We start from the raw sequence: 18691 nt of genomic DNA, 5'->3' as shown, positions 1-18691 counted from the left end.
TGGCATAGCATAGTCCTCAGTGACAATGTTCTACACCCGACTCTGGTGAGTAGTATCTGGGATCTTGAAAGTTCATGAGCAGCTGTCTAAGGTGCAGCTACTGGTCTCTCCATGGGCAGAAGAAAGAAAAGTGTTGAGAATTGAAGATGCTTGGAATCACTTAGTCCAGTGGACTGATGGACCATGTGAACATCAGTCACCAGCACTGTGGGACCAGAAGAGCTAGTTAGTACCCAGTTATCACTACCAACGGCTCTGAAAGGGATCACATTGGAAGGTCCCGGACAGAACGATGGAATATGTGTAACAAAACTCAAAATTATTTAAAAAATAATAATAATAAAAAGAGACTGGGCTTAACTGTCAAGAAGATACTGGAGAAATCTTGACTACAGCCCTCAACCACCCTTCAAGTCTGGACAGGACCTCACTCTCGTGATTCAACCTTCAGGGAAGCAGTAGATGAGATATACAGGGGGACAACAAGCTAGTAAGGTGTGCTCACTATGAATGAAGGAACCGTCAATCATTCAAAATCAAAAGAGCCACACAGACCTTAGGACAAAGGTGAGGAGGGCTGGGAAGGTGGGTGGAATGCAAACAGGAACCAGAGTGCAAGCAGGATTGACTGTTGTCCCATGGAGGGGACTGCAATCATTGAGGTGAAACAGTGCATAATCGTTTTAATGCAAAAGGGATGATCTTGTCAGTAAATCTTCACTCAATTCACAATAAAAAGTTTAAAAAAGAAAACTATTAAAAATTGCATGAGTCACATACCATCACTGCCCCATGCTGATGATCCCTTTCCTTAGAGGAATATGTACAAAGACAGCTAGGGAGCTTACACAGACAGTGCACTCGACTGTTCCCTGCTTTCTCGTGCAAGAGGAGAGGCAACTTTGGATAAAGACACTCTGCTGTAAGAGACAGAGACCTTGGCTTCTCCTAAACTGCTGTTGTGGTTATGTGCCGTGGAGTCGGTTCTGACCCATAGCGACCCTGTACTGAGGCTGTGAATCTTTACGGGAGCAGAAAGCCTCATCTTTCTCCTGCGGAACAGCTGGGAGTTTCCAAGTGCTGACCTTAAGGTTCGCAGCCCCATTCGTAACCACTATACTACTAACATGAAATTAAGGGCAAAAAACCCCATCAAGCATAAAAAATGATGATTCAAAATGATCCAGTTTATGGTTTCTGGAGCATAACAAACAATCCCAAACACTAGCACTCCAAAATGTTAAGTGCTGTGGAGTTGGTTCCGGCTCATGGTGACCTAATATAGGGGTTTCTGAAGCTGTAAATCTTCACAGAAGCAGAAAGCCTCATCTTTCTCTTGCACCAAAAAAACTTAGCCATGGATAATTAAGAGTCAAGTATTTACATTTTCTACTTAAATTACATTTGAGACTTTAAACAGCTAATGTTACCTTAAAATATTAAAAACCTGTAAAACGAGGTCATGCAAACAGGCTTCCAATTTATTTCTACAATACCTAATTGCTTAATTTAGTATTCTCTCTATTAAAAACTTTCTAAATAAGTTCATTTTCAGTATTAAGGTTAGTTATTAACTGCCGTTGCGTCAGTTCCGATTCATAGTGATGCTGTATAGATTGAGGCTGTAATCTGTGCAGAAGCAGAAAGTTTCATCTTGCTCCTGTGGAGCGGCTGGTGGGCTAGAACTGCTGAACTTGTGGCTTATTGTACAGAGCTGCCGAGCTCCCACGAGTTATTACAAAGGGAAATTAATAAAGTTTAAGTAGAATACTTACTCAACTTTAAAACAGCAAATGACAATTTCTACATAATAATTTATTCCTATGAAAGCATTATGCTTAAATGTAATGAACATTATACCTGATCCAACCGGGGGAAAAGAACAAGCATTGTCTGCCATATTCGGTTTTTCACTCTGTGCTGCAGAGAATTCACATAGTAGCGAGTTCTGGACTTGGACACAAATTCATCCTGGAGGGAATCAATATTAAATCACTGCTATGACCAATGAAAACAAAATCCATCACAACTTTAAATAGAAAAGATTTGAATTGGACATAGGGGTTTATTTTCCCCCAAAATACTAAATCTACTTGTTCTACTGAAATTACCCAATAAAAATTTAGAATTTATACAATAAACCAATTCAGTATAGACTATTGAGGAACACATTTTTCACTTCTACTACTTTGGAAACATTTCTGTATCATGGAAATAATCCTCTTCGTGGCCAGAGTAGAGGGACACATGAGCCACAGAGGAGAGACTAGATTCTGAGGAATCTGACACAATTTACAACGTAACTATTGGGGCACTTCTTGTTTTGTGTCCTGTGTCTTGTATCAGTTTGGAACAACGGTGTCTGCCACTTGGTACAAACACCATTATCTGCCACTTGGTACAAACACCATTGTGACATAAATGAAATGAAACACAGAACCAGCAGCACTGGCATTTCCACGTGACCAGAGAGCGTGCTCTCGCTCCTCCAGCCAACCACACGGTGTCTTTTTGTTGCCCAGTCAGTCAGTCTGCTTGAGCTGCTAAATCAGAATTGAACTCAAGAGGGAGCACTTTCAAAGGCCTTAAGGGTGAAATCGTCATACACAAGCTACAAAACCATCTTTACTGGATGTAGGTTGATCCTTATCTACTTTACACCTCCCTCAAGATCTTTCTTCCTCCACAGCCTCATTCTGTGTATTTGAATATGAATAAAATGTATGAGATTAACTAAATTCATACGTGGGGATTTGAAAAAGTTAGTAAAAAACACAATGGAAAGATAATGGGATTTTCCCACAAACTTTTTGAAGTCCCTATGTATAGATTTTAATGGCTCCTGAAATCTAAAAGTTTTCTGGGTTACCACATTTCTTTTGGGGCATTTCATTTTGCCTCAGGTGGTTTTAGGTTTCACATGTGGTTCAGCCTCTGTGCAACCAGGAAGATGACTAGGATAGATCATACAAGCTTTGAAAAGCAGCATCTTGACTTCACTGCACCTGCCATTACGTCACACCAGGGAGACCGCGTGGCACACAGGTTAACCCGCCCGATTGCTACTCCAAAAGGTCACCAGTGTGAACAGACCGACCAATTGCTCTGAGACTTGGTGATCTGCTCCACAAAGCGTTCATACTGGGAAGCCTATGGGGAGGTTCTACTCTGGTCTACAGTCACTGTGCGCACACGGAAGTGCTCTGCCTCTAAAATTTCCTTTTCAACTCAGGATTTTCTGTTCTTCTACTTGTTCCGTTAAATAGGCAATTTTACTCACTTTATTCTACCAGTCTATCAAATCCTCTCCTAGTTTCATGTCCTTTCCTACCCCACCTGGATCTCAAGAAGAAGTTCTATAAAATTTTAAGAATATATTCAATTCTTTTCACCACAACCTCACATCCTTTGTATATTCTCTACTTCTAAACCAACTGAGAGGTCTTGTATTCTTTGGCCCTGCTTTCAGGTTACCACACACTGCTGAAGGAAGAAATAAAGTCACCTACCTTGATTTAATTAAAAACATGGATTCTAACTCGAGCTGGACACTAAATTGCTGGCCCACCCCCATCCCAGGTTTTCTGACCCAGAGATAGGGGATGGTACCTGGGAACCTAACTGCCTTGCAGGTCCCCAGGTGATGCTGATACTACTGGTCCACAGGAGACACTAAGAACTACCGTGAGAGACAATCATCTTGCCTTTATTCTATTCTGCTCCCATTCCTAGTCCTGAAAGGAGAGTCTAAAATATTTTCTACTTTCCTCAAATGTTTAATTCAAATTATTTTTTTACTTCAACCATGTGGTATCCCTACTTCAACAAGAAAATAGATACAAATTCTCTAGAAATGAATGCAATCTTCTCTATTTTCCTATAAAGAAAAGTCCATACATTCCTTTCAGAGGTTTATCAAAGTTATTGAAACTAAATTGTAATACTTCCCTTTAATGATGGACAGTTGTTTCCACCTCTTGGTGATCATGGATAATGCTGCTATGGACATACGTGTGCAATTTTTTGTAGGAACATATGTTATTGACATAACGTATGTGTATCTGTCACAGATCTAGGAATGGGATTGCTGAGTCAGTGAATATGAGTCGTGCTGTGAAACGCAAGGTCAGCAGTGTGAAACTACCAGCTGTTCCGCAGGAGAAAGATGGGGCTTTCTGCTCCCGTAAAGATTTACAGCCTTGGAAACCCTGTACAGGGTCGCTATGAATCAGAACTGACTTCATGGCACACCACCACCACCACGACAACTCTATGCTAACTTTTAAAGGATGGGCAACCTGATTTTTCCAAAGGGGCTGCAGTATTCCTACCACTAATGTACAGGAGTTCCAGCTCTTCCACATCCTTGCCAACAAGCGTTACTTATTGATTTTACTATTACTGCTATCATTATAGCCATCCCAGTGGTTAGCCTGTGTGGTTATCCCCAGTTTCTCCACGGTCACCATTTCCCCATCTCATTTCTTCAACAAACAAACATGCTTCAGTTATCTGCCATCTTTAAAAAGACCCTTCCCTCAACCTCCCTCAAGAACGCCCATACACTCTATCTCTATTTACTCAATTCCTGTTTTCTACTGGGGTTTTCATCCTAGTTCCCCGAAATGCCTTTTGTCAAGGTGACCAGTAGCTGCCTTCTGGCGGAGTCGAATGCTCAGTCTAAGCCTCCATTTAGCGTCCACCACTCGGGGCACCATCTGGACACTGTCCTCACCTATCTGACCCTCTGTCTAAAGAACTACCCCTCTCCTTCTTCCTCTGCTTTCCTTCAAAAGGTTTCTGTTACACAGCTTATATTGTGTTTTATACCCACCATTTTCAATTCTGCTCATCCTTTAACAAACAAACATCATGTCCTCTGGGACACCTTCCCTGACCACAGAATTTCTGCAGTTAAAAAGAAGTTCCTAAGGTTTTTTAATAAAGCCAACCTGCTACCTCCAAAAATAAATGCACAACAAATACTCCTATCTTAATTAAGTTTAATAGATTTAAACTTAGGTAAAGTCTATAGCCATCGTTATGTCCAAGTGTCCAACCCAGAGATTAGAAAACTCAAGTCCTCCCTGTCCTTTTAAGTAAGAAAGGGGCAGGGGCCACTTTACTGCAGACACCATATTGTCCTTTCACAACAGACTCAGGCAACCCTCAAATCTCGACACTTGTTTTATGCTTACTGCGTAAAAAAGACATTTTATCCACTCAGATAAGAATAAGATTTAGATATAATTACATTGGAAGCGAATCTTGAGGTGACTGGTTATGGATTCACAGTCAAGAAATAAATTCTCTGCATTATGCCAATTTCTAAAATTTGTCTATTGATTGATTTCTTACATATAACAATGTGTGGACATTTCACTCTAAACACAACTGGTTTGGGCCAGTTTCTGAAAAATACACAGACGTCTAGATAGTATAGAAAACACTGTTATTCTCTGAAAACAACCTTGAACTGGTTAATACTAATCAAGATTTAACTAATATACAGAGTATAAACTTCATGCTTTCATTTATTTAAAAAAAATAATTTGGATATGTATGAACCAAATGCTGGATTTCAGTTTGTAAAATGTACAACATAAGTAAAATTTAAAGTAAAATAAAGCATAGTTACTTTTTCCAACAGCTTCATTGCAAGATCTTCCATAAACAACTTATGGGACATATTGGAGCCATCTAGCAAACACAGGAATTTGACAGCACAAATCCTCACATAATGGTCCTCTCTCTTAGTACTAAATAAATAAATAAGATTAAGAACCACATAAATATATATTTTAAAATATAAAACTACACCGAACTTAAGTTTCAAAATATTATAACAAATACCCAAACCTCCCAAAGGTTTCTACAATTCCATAGGTCCATTTTCAATGACAATTTTAAAAATCTGGATGTACAGCAGAAGATGACAAGTGACGATATCAAAACAGAAGGCTGCCAGAAAGCATGACTAAGCACACATTCATCCCGACTTTTGGAAAAATCATGCGCACACTGCTGAGCCCGAGTCACTATCTGATCTCGGGATAAATCACAGCATAGCACATGAAACTGCTCTCATGAGAGGACTACAGAGGTCTGCTTGCTCAAGTGACAAGGAAAAGTATCAATATCTTCCCGGCATGTTTGTTTTCTGTCGACTACAAATGCATGGCATCTAAATGTGGTGCCCGGCTTGTTTGTTTTCTGTCGACTACAAATGCATGGCATCTAAATGTGGTGCAAACCAGGACACGAAGCCCAGGAAGCTTTGTGTGTCCTGAGCATCCCAGCATTTTTAATAACAAAACACTCAAAGATAAATTAACAAAATCATTAATGGTAACTGTTATGATATGAATGAATGTCCTTTTAATAAAATAACAAATCATTAGTCTATTAGCAAGGAAAGTATTACAGAATCATCAACTAGAAAACTTCACTTTTACTGCTATACTAAACACAAAAACATCCATTAACAGTTAACAATGAAAATATGTACACATGTATATGTTTACTAAAGAATGTCTTTAAAACATAGGCAGGACTTTCAGAAGAACACTTTATGGTAGGGGAGGGGGTGGAAGAACAAGGTAGACAGGGGAACATTGAGACAGCTTTGCATGGACTAAATGGGACAGAGGTAAATAGTGATGAATGCTCAACCTTGGAACAACAGGGCTCTGGGATACAGGGATCAAGGTATAGTGAAGAGGGGAAATAATACTAAGATGCTTGACTGTCTTATGAATACTGGTTTCCCTTGCCTACTATTGTAAAATAGACACTTGAATGGGATAGAAAGGAATGTTGGGAAACATGATTACAGAAAACTTGTAAGCCCGTCCTCACACTATAAATGACTGGAATTCCTAAAAGGGGTTCTAGATCTTGCCCAGTGAAATAGGCCTCTTGCAGAACCTTTGCAGAATATAAGACCTTAGGTGTAATCATGAGTCCCATCCAGAACCTTCTGAGGTGGGACATCCCCACTAGAAAGGACAAGCAGACCAGCCTGGAACAGCTAAAGCAACAGAAGATACATCTTCAAAGAAAGATCAGCAGGAAAAACCCAAAACAAAAATGGCAGTCTGGTGGGCTACTACAAGAACAATCAAGTTAAGTTGTTCACCAGAAGCCATCAAGGCAAGCAATCAAGTCCCTTCAGGAAAAACCCTCCTCCAAGACTGGAATTCAAAGGGAACACATGAGCAGGCATGTAAGCTTGCTGGCGACCACATTGGTCTACTGCTGAGTAGAAGAGGGGGAAAGGCAGCAATGAAGAAATGGGCTGAGTTCAACCACGATCCATAGACTCCTGTTGACCTGGAGAAGAAAGAGAGAAGAGGAAGGGCTGGTTGGTCCAAAGTGTGGTTATATCTGGGGACACTTGAGCCCATGGACAAGGACATAGCCACGGCGGGCTGGAGCTGAGAGTGAAGCTTCCAGCTGATATGAAGTGAAGAGAGGTGCACAAGAACACCCAAACTTGCAAATAGTACCCATTTGATCTAGCCTTGATGGCTTGATAATCAGAACTTGATCAGAGGACGCTTTAAAAAAAAAAAATTGATAAAGGAAATGAGGGTAAATTGCTACAATTTGATGAACTTGACCTATACTCATGGAGGCAGTAGCTCAAAATAGCAACAGAGAAGTCTTCACATCAAGTATCAATGCTATCCTCTCTGTATACAGTATACAGGGTAAATAGGGACGGGCAACTTAGACATTGGTTACTTAAAATGAGGGGGCAATAAAAGCACGAAGTGACTGGCTTACAAGTTTTCAAGAGGGAGTTCAGTTTAAGAGTGTGCAGGGGAAGATAAGAATCCCCACTGAATAGTTTTCATCTTGTCTAGGTGGGTCTGGTTAAAAGAGATGGAGATAAGATTCTTATGATTCAATATTAAATAGTTGTTATCATGACTAATTGCGACTGTCAGAATTATAAAGATAGCAGTTTTGTAATAAAAATAAGGGAGCGGTTAATCTTACAGTCCAGAAACAGAGGACCCTAGGACCATCAAGGGCAAAGAGCACGAGCGGAATACAAGACCTTATCCAGAGAAGCAGCAACACCAGAGATGGAGAGAGAGGGAACAGCTGAAAACTCTAGATTCATGGAAAGAGAGGGGCTGAGAGCTGGTGGCCAGGAGGCAGGCTTGCAGAATGTGCCCTTTGGTGATTTAAATGATCATATATTCCTGAGTGTTTTAAAAAAAGGAGCTAAAATGAATAGAGAGAAATACTGTTAACTGATGGTACATGGAAGGGATTATAATCATTGTAATGAAACAAAGTGTATGATTTGCTGAAGGTAAAACTGATGCTCTACCCTGTAAGCTTTCACTCAAGTCACAATTAAAAAAACAAACAAAAAAAACATCTTTACTATAGCCATGCACAATAGTCATCTGTTGTCCTAAACTCCAAAATTCAAATGAATACTACTATTTGTTACCTTCATTATAAATAAGACACGTTTTTGACAGCTACATGAAAAATTAAAACTTTTTAAAAAGCTAGCTAAGCTCCCCTCAAAGAACAAATTCAGAGGTGAACTACAGAATTGTCTTTTCCTATAAGTCTGTATTTTAGAAGCTGTTCCAAGAATAATTCTATTTTTGTACGTAATATACAGACTTGTGAAAGTGTGAGTTTTTAGTAGCTGTACTAAGCTTTATTGCCAAAAGGATTAAAGAATATAGTGTATGAAGGAAAGAGACCTTCCGTAATTCCTTTTCTCATTTATGTATGACTTCATAATGAAAATTTCTGATTACAAAATTTTACTAAATAGTGATGGGTATGAATCTATAGATATATATATAGATATATATTAGCAAGAAAATAACATTTATAACATACTTTTGAAAGCTCATTCAGTAACTTGTAATAAATTAGATTTCACAGTAAACATTTATCAAACTTAACAAAAAAGAAAATGACTCCCTTATGATGTTAAATTTTCAGCATCCCATTTTTATCAACAAGAAAAAACCCACCATACTTACTTTTCTATAACAGCGTTAGCTGCACATTGATTTTCAAGGTTTTCTATGAAGGTCTGTACATCCTGAATAAGTCTTTCCATAAAATAGCATTTGATAAAGAAAAGCAGGTGTTAGATAGATTAAAAATTAAAGAAATAAGGTTAAAATGATCTAATATTCTATATTCTTCTACTGCAGGAGTAGGGAATGTCCAATCCGCAGGCCGGATTGAGGCCCACGAAATCAATTGGTCTGGCCCTGCCAAGGCAACCACAGTTCCAGCCATCACATTGTTGTTGTTAAGTAATGCAGAGTCAGTTTTGACTCACGGCAACCCAATATAGGGTTCCCACCGAGTGGCTGGTGAGTTTGAACCATCAACTTTGTGGTTCAAACCTACCTTATGGTCGTACTGCACCACACTGCTTTTGTTGTTAAGTGCCATCGAGTGGTATCCGACCCACAGCGACCCTATACGAGGTTTCCGAGGAGCGAATGCTGAGCTTGAACAATCAACCTTGTAATTCAAATGGCTTGGCAGTCTGGCGCATTAACCCACAGCGCCACACCAGGACAGTGCCACATTAGTGGTGAGTTAATTAAATGTTTGACCAAACATAGCAAGCTAATTTTTAAGTTGATAATTTTGTATGGCCTGCAAATGATGTTATAAATTTGACACACAAAAGGTTCACCCCCCTGCTCTAGTGGCCTTCCTCAAGACAAAGAAGCATTAGTTAACCCGAGGAAGTACTTAACATTAACTCATGACAGGTTACAACAATCCTTTTACCTCTGATCACGCCTAAAGACAGGTCCAAATACACAGGCCTCAAGGACAAGTTCACTGTAACTCTGAGCACTTGATAGAGAAGCCTGGGACACCTTTGAAGCAGACACTATCCAAGACTGGCAACAGTAAGTGATCAGCGTATTGAAGACTCCAGTTTTTATAGCCGACATTTCAATGATCTTGTACATAAGCTGAAATAAAATACAATGGTCAGGCTAGCCTTAGATTGATTTTTTTTTTTAAAGGGTCGTTTCAGTGTTTGACTGATTTAATTAAGAAGAAAGGAAAAATGTTTAAAAACAGTTATCCGAATGGCCTCAAATAATAGTTTTGACATAATCACGAATCAAATCTAATTATTCTTCTGGAGGTACAGTGGGTTCAACATTGGGCTGGTAACATAAAGGTCGACGGCTGAAACCCGCCAGCTACTGCCCTGGAGAAAGATGAGGTGGTCTGTTTCCATAAAGACTCAGACTCTTGGTAGGCCTACAGAACACCTCTGGTCTCTCCTGTAGAGTCACTAGGACCCAAGCTCAGCCCGATGGCAGTGGGCAGGGTCTGGTCAGTATAATTTAAAAGGTGATCAATAATCTCAGAATGGAAAATTTCCATTTTCCAATAGTAAAAAGTTAAAGAAACTTTTATTGATCATGAGACTTAACTAAAACTCATGAAAAGCAACTGCCCAAAGTAGCAGAATAAAAAGGAGAAAGAACACTTTACATTTTACCATTTTAGTTTTTTTTGTTTTGCATCCCAGCAAAGGACTCCCTCTCCCTGATTCAGTGAAGACCACGGTCTCTAAGCACATACTGCGGGGTGGACACGTTCTGGATTGTGTCAGAAGCAGGCTTAACTCCATAATTCTATCATGCTATGTTCTATGGTGTGGAAGCTGCAGGATAAGCACTGGACTGCTAACTGAAAGACTAGCAGTTCAAACTCACCAGTTTGCTCCTTGGAAACCCTACCCAGGGCCACTATGAACAACACGTTCTCCACTTTATCTGTGGCTACAGATTCAAAGGCCTCCGAAAATGAGGATGACCTTGTAATAAGAAAAACCTCATTTATCTTCAGAGAAATGCATCGCTGAGTGAGAAAAGCTCAGGTGCAGTCATGAAAGGCAGCTGCTGTCTGTGTTCAGGGCCAAGGAGCAGCCAAAGGTCGACTGTGGAGGCTGGAGAACCAGGGAGGGTGAGCCCCACTCAACAGGGCAGCTTCCTCTCCACTCCAGGAGACACGCTAGTGCTACCTGACCATCTAGTTTTCCAACAAATGGGGAAGCCCAGATTTCCACACAAAACACCCAGTTCTTAAGCACTGGCAACTAATTTAAAAGTTCAAGCACTGTATGAGCCAAACATGTTTGTGAGACAGATATGGTTAAGACCTTCTCTCTTTTTTTTTTTCTTTCACAGAATTTCTTGTCCTTACTCATGATATTAAAGAATGTTTTTTAAAAACTGTTGGCTGAATGAGTAAGTAGCAAGAAACCTAATATACAGTTACAAATACAAATCTCTTCTTCCTTGTATGTTGTCGTTGTTAAGTGCCATCTCACAACAACCCTGTATAGGGTTTCTGAGAAACTGCTCATCTTGTGATTCCCAGTCCAGTGCTGATCCTACAGTACCACAACAGTCTGCATCACAGGACAGAACACACACACAGAGTTACCTCTTTTATCTTGACATAGGCCTGGCCCTTGACTTTTGCGGCAATGGTAAGAACTTGGTTATCAAAAACAAACTGAACGAAAGCTTTTAAATTAGACCAGAATATCAGCTGAGTGTTGCTTAAAGAAGAGATGATTTTCCAGGCCCCATTAAAAGACTCCATGCAGAGTGCCTCACAGGACATCAGGAGCTGGTGGGAAACAAGACCATGAAATATACACGGATCACTGAATTTCAGAAACTGCTACTGCCGCTCCCATAGTTACTCTCCACGTCACGTCTCACTCTTATCATACCTTGGGAACCAAAATTTTCATGCACTGGAACACAGGTAGAACCTGATCAGAAGGGAGAATTGTGAGGGCTTCCAATGCAGACTGCAAAGTCCTTCCTGGCATTTGAACAGCAGGTAGAAAGGGCTGCAGGATTTCACTCTCTGCTGTTGGAATAAGAGCATGGTATTTTTTCAGCAGGAAACAGAGGCAGACCCACTGATCGTGGACATACTGCGCAACTACTTTCCCCCATCCATGGGAAGACGATGATTCTTCAAAAAAGCTGAAACAAAAACATAATGTCACTTCCCCGTATTTCCTCAGTTATTTCCATTTCTATCACATGTACCAACACCCTTATAAAAGGAAAAGACAGATACGAGTTTAAACCACAGTAGGCTCAGCACTGGACTGCAAACCACAGGCCAGCGGTTCAAACCCACCAGCTGCTCCGCAGAAACCCTTTACAGGAAGTGACTCAACAACACTTAGCAACACCAATAATCAAACATCCACAAAAAATAAGGGACTGACATTAACCTCAATGATCTAACTACCCTGAAAACAAACTTTCAGACCCCCTAAATAATTCACTGAAAACGAGGTCGCCGTGCTCTCAGGAAGTGTACTGCTGTTGGATGCTGTCGAGTCGGTTCTGACTCACAACAGAAGGAAACCCTGCCTGGTGCTGCGTCAGCCTCAGGATCTTTGCTGCTTCTGCCAATAACCTCATATGGATGCGAAAGCTGGACAGTGAATGAGGAAGACCGTGGGAGAACTGAGGCCAATCCAGCTAGTCAGGGGAGGCCCTGATTTTCGCTGACCCTCCACTTTACCAAGTCTGATGTCCTTCTCCAGGGACTGATTCCTCCTGATAACATGTCCAAAGTAGGAGACCAGAGTCTGGTGACCTTGGCTTCTAAGGAGCATTCTGGTTGTACTTCCTCCAATACCGATTTATTTGTTCTTCTGGCAGTCCACAGTACTTCTAATATTTCCCTCCAAGACCATAACTCAAATGCAGCAATTCTCCTATGGTCTTCGTTATTCACTGTACAGCATTCACATGTGTAGGAGGTGACTGAAAATACCATGGCTTGGGTCAGGTGCACCTTAGTCCTCAAGCTGACATCTTTGCTCTTCAACACTTTAAAAAGGTCTTGTGCAGCCGATTTGCCTAATGCATTACGCCATTTGATTTCTTGACTGCTGCTTCCGTGAATGTTGATGGTGTGGATCCAAGAAAAAACGAAATTTTTTACAACTTCAATCTTTTTTCCATTTATCAGGATGTTATTTACTGGTCCAGTGGTGAGGATTTTTGTTTTGTTTGCATGGAAGTACAACCCATACTGAGGGCTGTGGTCTCTGATATTCATCGGTAAGCATTTCAAGTCCTCTTTGCTTTCAGCAAGCAAGGTTGTATCATCTGCATATCACAGGTTATCAATGAGTCTTCCTCCAATCCTGATGTCATGTTCTTCTTCATATAATCCAGCTTCTCAGATTATGTGCTCAGCATAAAGATTAAATACATATGGTGAAAGAATACAACCCTGGCACACATTTTTCCTGATTTTAAACCATTCAGTGTTCCCTTGTTCTGTTCAAACAGCTGCCTCTTGGTCTGTGTATAAGTTCCTTCTGAGCACAATTAAGTGTTCTGGAATATACATTCTTTGCAGTGTTGTTCATAGCTTGCAGTGCTTTTGACTTGATCGACACAGTCAAAAACCTTTGCATAGTTAGGTAAACAGCTTTCTGATATTCTCTGCTTTCAACCAAGATCTATCTATCTGACATCAGCCTTGACATCCCTCGTTCCATTCCTTGTCTGAATCTCGCTTGAAATTCTAGCAGTTCACTATTAATGTACTATTAGAGCCATTTTGAATTATTAGCAAAAATTTTACTTGCATGTCATTGTCTGATAATTTCCATATTCTGTTGGGTCTTTTCTCTTTGGAATGCACACAAATATGGACCTTTGTTAATCAGTTGGCCACACTGATGACACAAATGAGTGACAGCCTCCAGAACTGTCTTTGTTGAAACATTTCAATTTCTGTTCCATCAGTTCTCTGAGCCTTGTTCTTCATCAATGCCTTCAATGTACCTAGGACTTCAGTGCACTAGGACTTCTTCCTTCAGTTCCCTTGGCTCTTGATCATATGCTACCTCTATTGAAATGGTGGAACATTGCCCATTCCTTTTTGGTACAGTGACTCTGTGAATTCCTTCCATCTTCTGATGCTTTCTGGATCATGCAATATTTTCCCCTTAGAATCCTTCAGTATTACAATCAGAAGCTTGCATTTTTTCCCTCAGTTCTTTCAGCTTCAGAAATTCTGACTGTGTTCTTCCTTTTTGGATTTCTAATTCCAGGTCTTTGCACATCTCATTATAATATTTGACTTCATCTTCTAGGGCTACCCTTTGAAATAGTCTGATCAGAAATTTTACCTCTTCATTTCTTCCATTTATTTTAGAGCATCTCTATGCTGGAGAGCAAGTTTCAGAGTCTCTTCTGACATCCATTTTGGTCTTTTTTTCTTGTCTTCTTAATGACATTTTGCTTTCTTCCTGTATAATGTTCTTGATGTCATCCCACAACTCTTCTGGTCTTTGGTCATTAGTGTCTAATGCATCAAATTTGGTCTTGAGATGATCTCCAAATTCAAGTGGGTATGTTTAACGTCATATTTTAGCTCCTGTGGACTTGTCCTTAATTTTCTTCAGCTTCAGTCTGAAATTGCATATGAGCAATTGATGGTCTGTTCCACAGTCTCCCCTGACCTTGTTTTGACTGATGATATGGAACTTTCCCAAAGTCTGTTTCCAAAGATGAGGTTAATGTGATTTTTGTGTATTCTATCTGGTGAGGTCCACGTATATAATTGTATTTTATATTATTTTAAAAAGGTATTTGCAAAGAAGTCAATGGTCTTTCAAAATTCTCTCATGTGATCTCTGGAATAATTTCAATCACTAGGGCTGATTTTCCAGCTACGGATCCTTCTTCTTTCTTTCTAACCTTTGCATCACAATCACCAGTAATTAGCAATACATCATGATTGCCTGTTCGATCAATTTCAGACTGAAGAAGGTGGTAGTGATACTGGTGGTGGTGGTGGTGGTGGTGGCTGTAAGAGCTGATTCATAGTGATTCTGTATAGGTTTTCCAAGGTTGTGAATCTTTATAGGAGCAAAATGCCCCCTCTTTCTCTTGCAAAGCAACTGGTAGATTCAAGCTACTGACCTTGCAGTTAACAGTCCACCTCCTAATCCACTACGCTGTCAAAGCTCCTTGTGAAGAAGCTGGTAGGATTTTTCCATTTCATCATAACTGGCTTTATTGGTTGGTACATAAATCTGAATAATAGTGATTTTAACTGGTCTGCCTTATAGGCAGATGGATATTATCCTAGACAGATCTTGAAATGCTCTTTTTGTTGATGAATGCAATGCCACTCGTCTTCAATTTGTCGTTACTGGCACAGCAAGCAATGTAATCGTCAAACTGAAAATGACCGGCACCAGTCCACTTTAGCTTACTGTTGTTGCTGGTAAGCACCGCTGAGTGGATTCCAACTGATAGCAACCCTGTATAAGACTTCTAAGGAGCAGCTGAGGGGTTAGAACCTCCGACCTGTGGTTCAAACTGACCTTGTGGTCCAGCACAGTATCCTGCAGCAACACACCAATCTTTACCCATTTATTTCATTTTTGATAACTACCAATTTTCCTAGATTCATACTTTGTACATTCCATGTTCCAGTTGTTAACAAAAGTTTACTGCTGTTTCTCCTCCTTTTGAGTTGTGCCCCACCAGCCAATGAAGGTCCCGAAAACCTTACTCCATTCCCATCATCACAGTCAACTCTACTTTGAGGAGGCAGTTCTTTCCCAGCCGTATTTTGAGTGCCTTCCTACTATACCTGACAATATTTTGGTACAGTTCATAATGTTTCAATAGTCAACACTCTGGTGCTACCCGGCCAGGTTCCATGGCTCTTCACATGGTTTTCAGTGGCTAACTAGTTGGAAACTGATCACTCTTCTTCCTTCCTCATCTAAGTCTGGAAACTCAGCTGAAACCTGTCCACCATGGGTACACACACTCTGCTGCTATGTACCATACTGGTGGTATGGTTTCCAGCATCACAGAAACACAGTCAGCATAGCTCAACAAAGTGACAGACAAGTGTTGGCTTCAGTAACAGAGATTAATAATATGATGATCATGATTATATTGAGTGGAACACCTTCTCCCAAAATCCATACGTCTATATAAACAAGGTCAGCAGTTCGAAACTGCCAGCTGCTCCGCTGGAGAAAGATGAGGCTTTCTGCTCCTGTAAAGATTTACAGCCTCGGAAACCCTGTACAGGGTCACTATGGGTGGGAACCGACTGGATGGCACTTAACAACAACAAAAATAAGCAATGTTGGGCAGTTGCTAATTACTTCAAAGACTAAATAAGTTTCCTAAAAAGTAGTTTACTTGAGCGAGAAAAACAAAAGCCATCTTTCACGAGCATGCCTTACTTCAGAAGCGTGCGTACCTGCCCTTCTTCTCTGTGCGGGGCTTCTGTAAGGTCTGATTGAGCTGGAAAGAGGACAGGAACGTCTCCACGGGTCCCACATCCAGAGAATCAAGCTGCAGCTCTGGCTTCTGATCACTGGCCTCACATACCATGGCCAAAGCACCCATACTAACCACTTTCTGAATCTGTCCTTCAAGTACTGGTTCCTAAGAAGGAAATGGAACAATCTTTGACTTAACTGGTAAGGGCCTTGGTTGCCAACCTAAAAAAAATTCATGCCCTCCTGTGGTACAGTAAATGATCTAATGTCTCTTCCAGCCATAGTATGTAAACTCCCACTAAACAACATTTCTGCCCTGCTGGGTCTGGGTAAGAGAAGGTGAGAGAGGATACTAAGATGACATGACTCAGCGGTGGATATTAGTCCTGGTGTGGCGCTATAGGATAAGCACTCGACTGCAAGGTCAGTTTGAACCACAAGGTATGTGGTTCAAATTCACCAGCCACTCCTTGGAAACCCTGTACAGGGTCGCTGAGTCACAACTGTCTTGATAGCACTTAACAACAACAATGCATATCTGGTGAAAGACTAGAGGCAAACACATTTAGAGAGACAATGTTGTTGTTTCTGTTGTTTTAGTTGTTAAATGCCGTTGAGTCGGTTCCGACCCATAGCGACCCTCTAGAGGGTTTCCAAGAAGCGACTGGTGAGCTTGAACCACCAACCTTGCAGTTCAAACCGACTCTGCAGTCTAGCGCATTAACCCACAGCGCCACACCAGGACTCCAAATGCCATCTAGTTGGTTCCAAATCATAGCGACTCTGTACAGAATTTCTGAGGAGTGGCTGGGGGGTTTGAACTGCTGACCCTGCGTTTACCAGACCAGTGCTTAACCTACAGTATCAGGACTCCAAAGTAGCAATAAAACTCGCAATTCACATTGAGAGGACAATGTGATCTCTTCATTCAGCAAGTGGGTTCCTAGAACTAAGACATGAAAGTAGTTACATACAGAACACGGAAGCTGTATGCACAAAAAGGACTTCTTAACCTTTCTCCTACACATGTGCATGCAACATTCCTAAGTGTAAGTCTTACTTTAACTGTAGGGCCGAAGCATGTTTAAAGCCGGGAAGAACAGGGACTCTGGGACCATCTGGTCTACGTCTGTATCCTGCCTCTGCATTTACTAGTAGTCTGACTGTGCGCACATCGGGCATTCATTTTCTTACCTGTAAAGTGGAAGTCATGGTAACTACAAGAGAATCTGCTTCATACAGTTTACTGGGGGACTGGATCAATGTAAAGCACTGGGGTGGCACTGTAGGATAAGCTCTTGACCACAAGGTCGGTTTGAACCTCAAGATTGGTGATTCAAGCTTACCAGCTGCTCCTCGGAAACTCTACACAGGGTGGAACCGACTCAATGGCACTTACCAACAACAACAAGGACTTGGAACGCTAAGGAGGGGTGACCAAAACAGCCTGGGTTCACGCTTAGAGAAGAAATACACTCCAACCGAGAAGCTAGGAGTACTGGCAAAGCCCTCAACACAGAAGCTAGACCAAAGCAGCAATTTCAAATAATACCAACCAGCAACATGGAGCCCTGGTGTGGCACTATAGGATAAACACTGCGCAACTCATCTTAAGGTCGGCAGTTCGAGCTCACCAGCTTCTCCTCGGAAACCCTATACAGGGTTGCTATGGGTCGGAACCGACTCTTCAGCACTTAACAACAACAACTCACCTTAAGGTCAACAGTTCAAACACACCAGCCACTCCTCAGAAACTCTACATGCATTGCTGTGAGCCAGAACCCACTAGATGACAGTAACAACAAATTCAGCGACAACTAGTTCAAGAGAAAACTGTACTCTACCGCCCAAAGGCTGTTGCCTACAAGTCTGTGAAGTGCCTTCGAGTCAGTTTCGACTCATATTGCTTATGTTGTTAAGTGCCTTCAAGTTGGTTCTGACTCACAGTGACCCTGTACAGGGTTTCCAAGGAGCAGCTGGTGAGCTTGAACTGCCGATCTTAAAGATCAAACTGACCTTGCAGTCCAACACATTATCCTGCAGCACCGGCCCCCCAAATAAAGCAAGTATCTCTATAGATAAATTTACACAGCGACATCGTCAACATATGAAATACAATTAAGTGTTGCCTTGAAAGCAATTATGTCTATTAACCTCAATGTAATTCTGTGAATTACTAAAGAAAATAAGGTAATTTTTAAGAACAAATGTTACTGTGGCATGAGTCACAATTCTGGTCTACGCCGAAACTCACAATTCTGGTCCACGCCGAAGACTCACAACTCTGATCTACACCGAAGACTCACAACTCTGGTCCACGCCGAAGACTCACAACTCTGATCTACACCGAAG

At 41.1% G+C, this 18691-nt stretch overlaps 1 protein-coding gene across 1 annotated transcript in view; it reads right to left on the bottom strand.

The window, feature by feature from the left end:
- Positions 1–18691, bottom strand: part of TARBP1 (TAR (HIV-1) RNA binding protein 1) — a 110455-nt gene that overhangs the window by 39140 nt on the left and 52624 nt on the right. The window contains exons 16-22 of the mRNA XM_006868588.1: positions 16310–16505; positions 11774–12057; positions 11479–11667; positions 9796–9986; positions 9024–9095; positions 5639–5759; positions 1861–1971 (exon numbers count right to left, since the gene is read on the bottom strand). Of these exons, the coding sequence (XP_006868650.1) occupies positions 1861–1971; positions 5639–5759; positions 9024–9095; positions 9796–9986; positions 11479–11667; positions 11774–12057; positions 16310–16505 (1164 nt within the window). The remainder of the gene's footprint in view (positions 1–1860; positions 1972–5638; positions 5760–9023; positions 9096–9795; positions 9987–11478; positions 11668–11773; positions 12058–16309; positions 16506–18691) is intronic.

Source organism: Chrysochloris asiatica, unplaced genomic scaffold, assembly GCF_000296735.1.
Source record: "Chrysochloris asiatica unplaced genomic scaffold, ChrAsi1.0 scaffold00119, whole genome shotgun sequence".
NCBI classification, from domain to species: domain Eukaryota; kingdom Metazoa; phylum Chordata; class Mammalia; order Afrosoricida; family Chrysochloridae; genus Chrysochloris; species Chrysochloris asiatica.
This window is presented reverse-complemented; position numbering and strand designations above follow the sequence as displayed.